The sequence below is a fragment of the Danio rerio genome, chromosome 16 (genome assembly GCF_052040795.2).
Source record: "Danio rerio strain M-AB ecotype USA chromosome 16, GRCz13ab, whole genome shotgun sequence".
Taxonomy (NCBI): Eukaryota; Metazoa; Chordata; class Actinopteri; order Cypriniformes; family Danionidae; genus Danio; species Danio rerio.
Genome location: NC_141036.1, coordinates 24244555 through 24258146, shown reverse-complemented (window position 1 = coordinate 24258146; position 13592 = coordinate 24244555). Strand labels below are relative to the sequence as shown.

Here is a 13592-nt window from a genome sequence, read left to right as displayed (position 1 = left end):
AATAAAAAGTACTCCGAAAGGACAAATGAAGATAGGCAGCGGCGGGGGAATCAATATACATTAATGTAGCGTTGGATGGGAGCCTTACATGATGAACAGCGCCATAGATATTTATAGGCAGAAGTGACAGAGATGATAAATACTCTCACACACACACACACACACACACATACGGTCGTAACACGGTTGGTTTTATTGGATCACTGTTTACATAGAAAAACAGTCTGTTGTTTCTGTCCTCCTTCTGTTTCTGCGAGTCAGTCAATCTGTTCAATCCATAGTGCGCAACTCGGCGTTGTCGCTTGACCTTGCTTTCTCTTGCTTTACAGTTTGTTCTTTTTTACCCTCCTCCTTCCCCCTTGTCCTCCCGTTTTTCATTCACCCCTCCTCTCGCTCACTGAAGAACACAACGCAGCCATGAGGAACTTGCGGGTTCCTCTGTTTCAGGTGCATCCTGGGTCGTGGCATCTTCGTCATCAGCATCGTCTGGAGAAAGACAGTTCTGATCGTGAATTCTGATATTTTTGAAGTCCAAAAAATATGTTGTAACAGTTTTATTTTTAAAGGGTAATTTCACACAAACGTCATTTACTCTCTCTTCGATTGCTTGAGTTTTTTTCTTCAGTTGAACACTAAAGAAGATATTTTAAAGAAAGCTGAAAACCATTGACTTCCATAACAGTTGTTTTTCCATTAATGGTTACATGTTTTTATTCTTTTATTTTCCTTCAGCTTAAAGCTGGTTTACACTTCTGTGTCGAGTAACTGGCGTGACCCATGGCGCCTGCCTTGTGTGCAGTCATGCATTTATAGTTCTGTGTGCTGGTTGTGTTGCTCTGCAGTAACACTTTCCAAACACTTGCTGGCAGGGAGGTTTTTATTTTCCTCTATGTCGAGTTTCTTCACTGGTGTTTTGTTTTTTCTCAATGCTACCTTAATGTAGAAGTAGCTAAAACTTGCTTATTCAGACGTGGGAACCGGTGGACGTGCAACAACTTTAATCATATGGTAAACACTAGGAATGCTCCACTCGATTGGCCAGAAATCGGTATTGGCCGATTATCACTTTTCATGACTCGATCGGTACTTACTAATCAGGGGTGCTTTTCCAAACAACCACATAACTCACGGCTGAACTATCATAGTACCATGCATCGTTCGGGAAAAGAAAGAGTTTTTCCCAAACCCATAGTTTCTCTGTCGCAGATCCAATGTTTGAACCACGTTAGTTATAATGTAAAACGGCCATAATGATTCTCTAAACGGGGTGGTAACAACTTCTTTAGAGAATAATCCCATAATTTCTTTGTGCAAATTATTTTGTTTTACGCACACGCATTTAAAAAAAAATCCAATATTAGTTTTGGTAAAGACATGCACCCGTTTTCCATATTAATTGAAACTGTACAAAACTGTACAAAAGCAAACACGTAATCTAATCATTCTAAAATCATATAAATAAATAATGAGGCTATCTATTAAGAAATTATATTTAATATTTATTACTTATTAGGAAATGAAGAAATCCTACTTTATATATAATATATATATATATATATATATATAACAGCTCTGTCTGGTTCTCAAATCTGATTGGCTGATAGCCGTGCGATACTCTGCAATATCAGAACTCCTACAGTCTCTTTACCCTTTGTGTATTACTCCACCCACATACAGCCAGCAAAAAGCAGACAATACAGATCTAAAGTTTAAAAGCTAAAGTCAGCTGTTTAACTGTCAGCTTATGATTTGAATCCGGAAGAAAGTAGTTCCTCATACAAAAGGGTTTTTAAGTCTCTCTATGTTTGATTTTGTTTTTATATACACAATTATGCTGTCAAACTGTTGTATAAACACAATATCATCGTAGCAGTGCGATATGGCTGTACAACGCACGCCTCCCACCAGCACCAATATACAGCCATATCGCACTGCTACTCGTGTGATATTGCTCATTTATATATATATATATATATATATATATATATATATATATATATATATAATATAAAATTAAATAATAAATATAATAATATGGCTGATTTCATGAACTGATCACAATTGTTTGTTCAAGAGTTTACAAGCAGAGGACACATAAGAACTGAAATCTTTTACATATCAAAACTGAATGTTCTGTGTTTTCAACAATATTGCAAGTTCATTAAATCCTGGCTGGAAAGGTTTTTTAACTTGAATATTTATTGGCATAACTTACGGTATAACGTGTATTGTAATATACATACTGTAATAAGCAGTAGTTTATAGACATAATTCCTTTAAGTAAAGTAGTAATGGATTTATAGGAGTGCATTTTACTTCTTATGCATTAAATATGCCCTCCAAATTTCATTGAGACATGTTGAATTCTTTCATGATTTGCAGCGTTTCCAAATAGCTTTTTTCTGTTTTATCTATTTTGTTCTGTAAAGTTGCTTCTGATCATGACATGTCTACATTAAATGGTTAATTATCATATGTATCTTATCTATTATAAAGCTTAAAGCATCAGAATCGGTACTTGGTATCGGTTTACCACCACAACAAGGAATTGGTACTCAGTATCGACTGCAAAAATCCTGATCAGGGCATCCCTAGTAAACACAAAATAAGTTTCCATCTGGAGCTCCTTCACGGTTCTCGACACTTAAAGGGTCACGAAACACCAAAACACATTTTTTGAGCTGTTGACAGTCGTATATGTGTCCTACACTGCTAAAAACACTATTAGGACACCCATGTTTCACTAAAAAGTTTAAATTGGTTGTTTTTGCGTTATTTCAAGCAAATTCGTACTTCCTGTTTGAAACGAATTTTTGAAGCTGCGTCACGGTCATGACATAATAGCGTGTATTCCAGCGTGTAGATGGGCGTCTGTGCCAGAGTGAGTCTTATTACGTCTTACAGTGTGATGCATTAATGCATGAGTAAGGCTTGGTTCAAACCAATCAGCGCGCTCTATTGTTCAACTTTATTAATATTCATTACTATCACAGTGTTTTCAGGACAGAGACGCCACGTTGTGTTGGCAAAACAAGCGTGAAGTGTTGCTTTTTTTAGTTTGCTGCCATTAAGTTTCATTTTCATTTTCTCTCTGTGAGAGCTCAGCTGGATCACGTGTGGATTACAGTGTACGCGACGCTCGACAACAATAACTTACGTGTCTAAGGAGGATTATTGTTTACCTGAGAGCTGTTCTCATCTGCAAACGCTGAAATCCGGATTCGCTTGTAACGTTAGTCTCCTCTTCATAAAGACGCGGCTCTAGTTGCTGGTGATTGTCCTGTCTCTACAGATTTGGTAAGTGAGCGACCAGTGCTCTTTGTTTATTCAGTTTGTTCGTATCGAATAAAGTTAACTATTGCACTGAGTGCAAACATAGCACCGCATTTTGTGACCGGAATAACACACGCGGCTTTCTGACGCTACCTGCCGTGTGTATCTAAGTTTCTAGGAAATGCGGAGGGTTTTTTTCTCTCATTCGCCGTGCGGTATCAAACGTTGCATGAAAAATACACGTTTACAGCAGTTCCTCGAATCAAATATCGCGTTTGTCGCGAGGGGCATGAATGAATTCCCTGAATGAAAGAGCCAAACTGCAGTTAAAGTCCAACATTTAATAATTTGGCAAATAATTCGACTACACATGTCCATGTAGGTTAAACACCATCACTTTCTCGTGTGTGTATTTTGACTGAAACTCGCGCGTGCCCAAATAGACACTCCCACACCATCCCACTTTAGTTCCTCCGACACTCCCCCCTAAACAGAGCTGGATACGCCCACTTTTCTGACTTTATCCAAAGTAGAGGTGTGAAAACACCCTGCTGAAACGAGGGGGTTTCATGGCCCTTTAAAAACACTCGCTCCATCAGGTTCGCGATTGTAGTTTTTCAAGACAGTGTGCGTCAGCGTCAGCCATGGCGAGGGCTAAGAGACCAAGCAAAGCACTTGACGGAGAAATATAAATCAGCCTTTAGTCCCTTTATTAATCAGGGTTCGCCACAGTGGAATGAACTGGCAAATTATCCAGCATATGTTTTACACAGCAGATGCCTTTCCAGCTGCAACCCTGTACCAGGAAACACTTATACACCATCACATGCACACACATTCATTCATTAATTCACCTGTAGTGCATGTTTTGGACTGTGGGGGAAACCATATCAGCCAAAGGAAACCAACACAAACATGGGGAGAACATGCAAACTCCACACAGAAATGCCAACTGACCCAGCCAGGACTCAAACCAGCAATCTTCTTGCTGTGAGGCGACAGTGCTAAGCACTGAGCCACAGTGTCGCCTATGTTTTCAATTTTCTTTAAAATATCTTCTTTTGTGTTCAAGAAAAGAAAGAAACTCAAGCAAGTGAAGGAAGGAGAGTAAATGACGACAGAAATTCCTTTCAAGTTTTTGCAGTCTGATTTGCAACAGGTTAAAACATCTGTCTCTCTCTCTTACCCTCACTTCTGCCGTCTTCTGAGTCTCTGTCTGATTCCAGAATACAGTCCTCCAGTCGTCTGTCTCGTCTCACTGTGACATCGCCCCTAGAGGAAACACAGCAGAAGAGCGTCAGTGCAGGGCACTTGGGTCACACTGTTTACAAGGACAGAAGGATGTTTAACTCGGCCTGAAGCAAAAAGCCAAGCAACTCTGCTGACAACGGCGCGGCTGTCAATGGGTTTGGAATGACTTCATTATACAAACTGCTTTTAAAGTAGCAAGTATATCATTAAGAGTTAGGCAGAGGCAGTTAAACTTAAAAATCTTCTTCATTTCTGGCTTAAGGTGTCACATTAGTGTTATTTCAGTGAAATATGTGGAGGAAAAAGGGTTCATTGTTCACACAGAAGTCTCTTTTAAACCATACAGCTCTGGTTAATGCAATGCATTTGCAAGATCAGCATGAGCAAAATCTACATGTGAAAACTTTGCATCTCCGCATAATATTCTAAAATGTGCACACTGCTGTTCAAATGGCTAAATAAAGTCACAAAGTGAGATTGTACCTTTTGTTGTTTAGCAGTGGCTTGTTAAGGACTCAACTTGGCACCAAAATTGCTGCTTGAACATCTGAACAAACCTGTTTTGAGTAATACCTCACACAAACAGGACGATTCTGTCATTCTTTACTCACCATTCACTCATTCCAAACATATTTGAGCTTTTGTTGAACACAAAATAAGAGATTGTGAAGTATGCTAAAAACCAGTAGACATTGATCTGAACAGTATTTTCGAACTATGGATGTTAAGATCTAGTGGTGTCAAGGTCTACCAACATTATTCTTATTCAGAGATGTGCAAAGTAGGGCCCGTGGGCCAAAGTTGGTAGCCTTTGATTTGGCCCACTATCCCATCTAACAGCAAGAATGATGGAGAGGGTTTGGGCGAATGCCTATAACACAGAGATTGTTATTTCTAATTTGACGTAACCTTTGTTATTTGTTTCATTGCTGAGCTGCAAAATATGTAAACTGAATTTAAATGTTTCAATTAAATGTTGTAAATGAATCTGATTTTTAAACATGTAAATAGACAGATAGAAGACTACGCAGAAGACAGCAGCATTTATAATTCTGTTATAAACAAGGTTTTGTTTTTACTGTAATAAGTTCATTATAAAATGTTTTTCAAAAACTGTATTATTTAACATAAAGCCATGTTTTCTAGTCAATTTTAACATTATAAAAAATTTGGAAATTACACGTAGCAACTATAATTACCTTCGGCCAACTAGCCTCAATTAAGTTTGGTTTTTGGCCCTTTATAGGAAAAAGTTTGGGCACCCTTGTTCTAAATAATTTGGTGTGCAACAACAACAAAAATCTGAGTCTTGAAATCACATGAGAAGTAAAAGCATTTTTGGATGAACTATTCCTCCAAACCAGCATAAACTGGTATAGCTAGCTTAATCTGGTCTTCTTTCTGGGCACACCAGTATAAACTGGCTGTGGATTATTAAATATGGTCTTCAAGCATGACCAATTTAGATGTAGATGTTCCTACAATGAATTACTAGATTAATCCCAAAACTGTTGTTAAAAAAACAGGCTGGGAGGTTAGTTAGTTTTAAATGTTTTAGTCGGCAGTGTGTACAAACATAAAATGTAATATTAATATTTTCATCAAATGTTGGCATCTGCTAAGTTGGCCAGCTTTCAAGTGGCAGATTAAGTGCCAAATATTGGATGAAAATTCTGCTACTTTTGGTTTTGAGTTTTACATGAAACAAGCGGTGAACCAGCAAAACACAAAAGTGTTTACTGCAGTTTAACCCTTGGGCACTGTTCAAATGTGCTACCCTTTTGTTGTTGTTGTTAGAGAAGAAAACGTCAACTGAATTAAACTGCTATAAAAATGCATCAGATTAATAGCTAATGTTTTTTCCATAAATCTGTTAATCCACCTCAGTCAACTTATTTGTTTAGAAAATTACAGGATTTAAACTCTTTAATTGCCGAGTTCACAAATGATGTCACTGATGTGGTGGAAAACCACACAAAATGACGTATTTTCAAAATAAAATATAATTGTGGACTGGATTTGTTTTACCTTTTATCATAGTCTTGGACATGTGAACGATTATTAAGAACATTAGCTTTGATGCATTGTTGAATTAATTTTTTTCTCTGTAACTTACTGTTGGTGACTGTTTTTTCCCCATTGACTTCCATTATAAGCACATTTGATGGTACATAAATACACAGCCTTTGTTTTTGTTTACTCCGTGTAGTTCTGAGAGCTCGGATGCATATTTAGATTTTCTCAGACACATCAAGGTAAGTGCATAAAGGTCACTGTCACACACTCAGAACAGGCATACACACACTTTAGTGTGCAGTTATACTTCATATAAAATCCAGAAGTTTTTTTTTTTTTTGCATCTTAAGGGTTAATGGTGCCAACTAATGATCAACAGTAAAAATTGCAATCTTTACCTCTTCTCAACAGGGAGAACATCAACAATCAAAAATGCATGATTAAAAGATTCAAATAGAAGTCAATGAGGCAAAACCAGACACCAAAAGTAAATTAGGGAGAAAATCAATCAAAAACACTTCATCTAAGACAATGTTGTTTCACATGTCCAAGACTTTGATAAAAAGTAAATTCCGCTCCACAATTACTTTTTATATTACACATAAGTCATAGTGGGTGTTTTTTTACCAAGTCAGTGACAACATTTATGAATGATTTCAAATCCTGTAATTTTCTAAACAATTTAGTAGTTTTGACCAGGACTGTGGTTGATTAACAGATTTATGCAAAAAATGTTGAAAAAAAAAAGTTAATCTAACACATTTTTACAGCAGTTTAATTCAGTTGATGTTTTCATCCTTAACATAACAAAAGGGTAGTAAATTTGCCCAGTGTATCAGTGTAAAATGTGTCAAAATAAGATTTGTGACCAAAAATCATTCTGCTAGCTGAAACAGAAAATGTTACGGCCAATTTAAGACATATAATCTCCCCAGACTGGATGAAAACATCCCCAACAGTGTATAAGGGTTAAAAAAATGCCAGTAAAACTAATCTTCAAGCCAGGCCATATTACTGTTAAGCTGGCTTATCTAGATACAAAGTTTGTTCTCTAAAAAGTGTCCAAAACCACAGTAAATCCAGCAAAAAGACTTAAACAATGAAACAATGAGACCGGATAATATTCCAAAACCAGTGTAGGTGAGTTTAGAAGTTTCTGTCAACAGTGTCAAATGTAAATGAAAATGTCCTTGAAATTAAGCACTGATATTGATATTGCCATGAAATGCTGGCATCTGTCTAATCTGGCTATCTTCCAAGTGACAGATTAACCGCCAAAATACTGAAGCCTTGATGTCTTTGACAAAAACAACAAAAGATACGGGAATCATTTTCTCTTCCTTTTAAAAACCTAAGAAGTAAGAACCTATTTTTTGCTGATCTAAATGTGCAGAATTATATGGCTGGTTGGATTTGATTATTTGCATGTAACATCTTTTTTTTTCTCTCTCTAACCCACCAGTTGAGACCCGCAGCTCTCCCGAAATGTAGTTAAAAAAAATCAATATTTATTTTTTTTCTCCACAATGTGATCACTGGCTCAGCATCCAGAGCTCGATGTGAGCTATGGTTCCCATTGTCAATTAAACTATGCCTGAAGCGTTCCTGCAGACTTCTCATTAATAAGCATCCCAAAGATACTATATTCCAGCCAGTATCTCATTACTGATGTACATATTGATATACTGACTAAATGAAACATTGAGCAGAGCGTCTTATATTAGTAACTGTGAGTCAGGAGATGTCTATGAATTGATATACAGTAATACATTATATAAAGTAGATTGCGAAGGGCTTGGGCATGGGCAGAAGGGCTTGCGAAATACATCAGCTTGAGGAAGTCAGTTTGAGATGCACGAGGCAAACGCATTCCTGTTTACATCTGGCATTTTAATCCATCTCTTTTCTCCACCATCGACCACTTTCCTGATTTCTTTGGGAGGAGGGTCAATGGGCGGGTGAACGTATCGGCTTTTTCTGATCTTTCAATGTAACATTCTGGAATAAGATTGCAAAACTTGGATATTAATGTGCAAGAGACAACTAAAAAAATCAATGCAGAAAACAGCAGAATTTGTTTTCTGCTCTGATTGCTGCAAAAATATGGTGAATATAAAAATGAAGAATGTGGCAGGACTTTTAAGAGAACACTTTTTAGGTTCTCCCACTCAAACAAAGCTTACAATTTCTAATGGCAAAGTTTAAATCCTATCTGACTACAATACTTAACAACCACATTTTATTCAAGTTTAACTCTCATCCTTCCCTTCTGTCCTGGTTTCCAAAGTTTCTCTCCTTTAGTTTTTTCTCAAAAATGAAATATCAATATATGTAGTAGTGTGTAAATCAGGGGTCTCAAACTCAATTTACCTGGGGGCCGCAGGAGGCAAAGTCTGGGTAAGGCTGGGATTTCACAAAAAAAAAAAAAAAAGTCCTCAAATGTCATTATCAACAGTTTTAATTATTTCTTCTGAACATGAAGTGTCCTGAACATTAATAGAACATTGAGTGAAGATTATGAACAGTTCTTCTGAACATGGCATCTTTTGCCTATACTTCTTGCTGCCAGAGACTTGACAGTGCTTCTTCTCACAAATCTGAACCACATTTGGCTTTAGAGCGGAAGCAGTTGAGACCCTCAGTATGGCTTGAAGATGATCATCATTAAGTCTAGACCTGTACTTTGACTTATTGAAGTCCTAGGGAAAAAAGTGGGGGAACTCACTCAAAACTTCCATTCCCTCACCTAAAAAAAAGGCGTATATATGTATAAATAAAACACCCCCACCCCACTCATAATATATATAAGATGCAGGCTGTAGCTAGGTAGGTGGCAGGCTGCAGATAGGTAGCTAAGTGGCAGGCAGGGGCGGGAACAGCTTACCTTGGTTCTCTCCCTCCTAACACTTCCCGCCCGTCACAGCGTCTAACAAAGGGGCGGGGTGCATGGTGATGTCACCGGCATCCCCGCCCCTTTGTTTACACGGCGGGCGAGGAATGCCAGTGACCGCTGTGTACGGATAGAATCAGCGGAGCGGGGAGCGCTCTCTCTCCCCGCTCCGCTGATTCTGTCAGTGTACAGCGGTCGGCGCGGGCCACAAAATATTACACTGAGGGCCGCAAATGGCCCGCGGGCCGCGAGTTTGAGACCCCTGGTGTAAGTTATATAGTATACACTCCCCAGTCACTTTATTAGGTACACCTTACTAGTACCCTTTTTCCTTCAGAACTGCCTTAATCCTTCGTGGCATAGATTCAACAAGGTACTGAAAAATTCCTCAGAGATTTTGGTCCATATTGACATGACAGCATTATGCCTTTGCTGCAGATTTGTTATCTGCACACCCATGGTGCTCTTTTGGTTTGAGTTCTGTGAAGGCAATTTGAGTACAGTGAACTCATTGTCATGTTTGAGAAATCAGTCTGAGATGATTCGAGCTTTATGACATGGCACTTTATCCTGCTGGAAGTAGCCATCAGAAGATAGGTACACTGTGGTCATAAAGTGATAGATATGGTCAGTAACAATACACAGGTATGCTGTGGTGTTGACACAATGATCAATTGGTACTCATGGGCCCATAGTGTCCCAAGAAATTATCCCTCACACCATTACACCACCACCACCAGCCTGAACTGTTGATACAAGGCAGGATGGACCCATGCTTTCATGTAGTTGATGCCAAATTCGGACACTACCATCCGAATGTTGCAGCGAATTGTAGCCTCAGCTTCCTGTTCTTAGCTGACAGGAGTGCCACCCGGTGTGATGTGTTGTGCATTCAGAGATACTCTTCTGCAAACCTCGGTTGTAACGAGTGGTTATTTGAGTTACTGTTGCCTTTCTATCAGCTGGAACCAATCTGGCCCTTTTCCACTGGCATCAACAAGGCATATGCTCCCACAGAACTGCCGCTCACCAAATATTTTCTCTTTTTTGGACCATTCTCTGTAAACCCTAGAGATGGTTGTGCATGATAATACCAGTAAATCAGCAGTTTCTGAAATAATCAAACCAGACCATATGGCACCAACAGCCATGCCACGTTTAAGGTCACTTAAATCACCAATGAATTTGGAGTGGCAGTCCTTGCTTGTTAATGTCAGTTTGAAAAAGTTTTCTTAAACACGCCCTTCTTACCATTAGTTTGCTATGAGGTAATGATCCACAAAAAGAAACCCCTCCCCCAACTCAATATTCCATTTCAGTTGGAAGTACATCAGCATACTGAAATGAAAGTCTCAGCAACTTTCAGTTGACGTGGACTTAGATCATTGCAGATATACCGCTTACACCTGTATTTAGCAACATCCAATGTGATTAGACTAGATTGACAAAAGTGCATCTTACTACCAGATGTAAACAGAGCCTAAAAAGTTATACATGTCCACTTTTGACTTCTTCCAGAAGTAGAGGACAATGCATTTGATCAGACTTTCACAAAAAACTACATACTCAGATTTTTCTCAAAAATTACAAGTAAATTGCAGAGGAGAGATATTATTAATAATAAAAACTCCTTACATTTATATAGCCCTTTTTTCTGGACACTCAAAGCTCTTTATTTTTTCTCATCCATCATCAGAGTGCAGCATCCACCAGGATGACATGACAGCAGCCATATTACGCCAGACCGCACACCAAACACCAGCTGATTGGTGGAGAGGAGGCAAAGCGATGAAGCCAATTATGGTATGGGGATGGTTAGGAGGCCATGACAGACAGAGGCCAGTGGGGAAAATTGGCCAGGATTAAATCCCTACTCTTTTTTTTTTTTTAACGACATCCTGGGATTTTTAACGGTCACAGAGAGTCAGGACTTCGGTTTAATGTTTCATGCGAAAGACAGCACTCACTGAGCAGTATAGAGTCCCCATCAATATACTGGAGCATTGGGACCCACACAGACCGCAGGTTAAATGCTCCCTGCTGGTCTCACTAACACCACTACCGGCAGCAACCTAGCTTTCCCATGTGGTCTCCCATCCAGTTACTGACCAGGCACAGCCCTGCTTAACTTCAGTAGTCGACCATGTGAGATTTGAAGAGCTAGCTGCTGGTGTGAACTTTTTAAAAATACTTTAAAACACATTCCAGATATTTTCCAAAATGTGAAATTGCAACGTAACCAGTAAACTGGCAAAATCTAGTAAACAGTACATTTTTTTATTTTATTGGTAAATTATTTTTAGTAATCTTACAGAAATTTACTAATAATACTGTGTGAAATTTGGATTGGATATTGGCTAATGCATTGGTTTTCTGCTTACTCATTAGCTCCACATCATTGGTTTGGTCATTCAACAGTTCTTGTGCGTAACACTGAGCACTTTAGCTCAAGTAATGTAGAGCGTAAAAGAAATAAAAACAAAGAGTTTCAAAATCCAAACACAAAAGGACAAAAGAGATTTATTTGAACATGTTAAAACCAGGTGGAAACAGTAATGCGTCTCAGCTGACCACTTTAGAATGAATCACTATAAACATTAACATCAGCTGGAAACAAGGCCAAAACTGATCCTATACACTACATCTAATAAAACACACACCTCTTTTTAAAAGTTCCTGGAAGCTGCTCCCAAACAATGAGATCACGACCCCCTGTGACCCAACGATGGTCTCCGCTTGCGGTCAGCCACGCAGCAAAGCAAAGAATCCTGGGAAGATCTGAAGAAGTGAGTGAAACCAGGTACTTGCACTGGGGAAGTGAGAACACTGAGAGAGAAAGAATAAGAGTGATTATATTATATTATATAATATTATATTATATTATATTATATTATATTATATTATATTATATTATATTATATTATATTATATAAGATTAGATTATATTGAGGTTTTACACTTTGAGAGGTGTTAAAAGAAATCACTCACAGTTTATTGTGCTCTCTCCATTCGCGAGATCAAAACATGAGGCGATCAAAAGACCGGGGATTTGATTGACGCAATCTGTGACTCCGGCAGTGCTGCTGTGATTGGCTAGCCTGGTCATCACGCCTGCCAAATGATTGGATAATGCAAAGCGGCATCATTAGAAGCATTTCTCTAACATTCATTCACTGAAATAAGCCATGAACAAAATTAATTACACTCCCATAATCTCTGTATTTATAGACTTCTTTTTTTAGTCTGTCAATAGCTTGCCCACTTTGCTGTGTATACTCAGTCGTTAATAAAAATGTTTTTTTAGTCTGTAAGAAGCTTATTATTTTGTCTCGAGCTCCTGCTTGGAGTTGTTTGATGAACTGGCGTCATTATGAATCTCAGCGCTCTCGATTAGAGCGTCACATCATGTAGTGCGTTCCTAGCAGTAACTCTGATTTATCTGATGTAATTGTTTACAGGTTGTTATTTTCTTGACATAATGGCCTTCGGCACAAACATCCTGTGAGGAAAAGGGATTAAAATGTTTTGTGTGTGTGTGTGTGTGTGTGCGCGCGCGCTCCCCGGGGTAAAGAGCCCCCACTTCTGCCTGTGTTCGCTGAGCCATTGGGACTTTAGCACAGATGATATTATCAGCTCTGAGCGAATACACTCAGTCAAGATGTATTCCACTAATAAATCTGTTAAACAGCCCTGAGTCAAAGAACAAATGAAGGTCCAGTGGGGGTTGTAAAAAATTGACTGCTAGAGAATCCGGCATATCCATAAGAAGTGCTTCATAAAACAGGAGGTTGACTAAATATCGGTGTTGATGGCAAATGATCGCATGATGTTGACAAAGGATTATTAGGCTGTCGGTTTAACATGATAATTTGGTGTGATTGATTTAATAAAAAGAAATGCTGCTCTATTCATCTGTTTTTTTACACAGAGTCTTTGAAATGTCTTCATTTTAGGCCTGCTTTGATCAAATATTTATATTGTAATGGTCATGATATTAATACAAATAAAAACTCAAATAATTGCAATGGGTAAGTATTCATAGCCTTTGCTCAGTACTCAGATGGAGCGCCTTTGGCAAAATTACAGCTTTAAACATGAAAGCTTTTCATATTTGCAATTAGGGTTTTTTTGTGCCATCCTTTTCTGTAGATTCTCTTCAGCT

The 13592-nt window shown here is 38.4% G+C and overlaps 1 protein-coding gene across 2 annotated transcripts in view; it reads right to left on the bottom strand.

The window, feature by feature from the left end:
* Positions 1 to 170: 170 nt before the first annotated feature.
* Positions 171 to 13592, bottom strand: part of si:ch211-154o6.3 — a 48795-nt gene continuing 35373 nt past the window's right edge. For both annotated transcript variants that reach the window (XM_087286019.1, NM_001045031.1), the window contains 4 exon segments: positions 12419 to 12541; positions 12091 to 12256; positions 4460 to 4545; positions 171 to 486 (listed from right to left, as the gene is read on the bottom strand). In XM_087286019.1, coding sequence (XP_087142145.1) covers positions 395 to 486; positions 4460 to 4545; positions 12091 to 12256; positions 12419 to 12541 — 467 coding nt within the window. In that variant the 3' untranslated portion in view covers positions 171 to 394.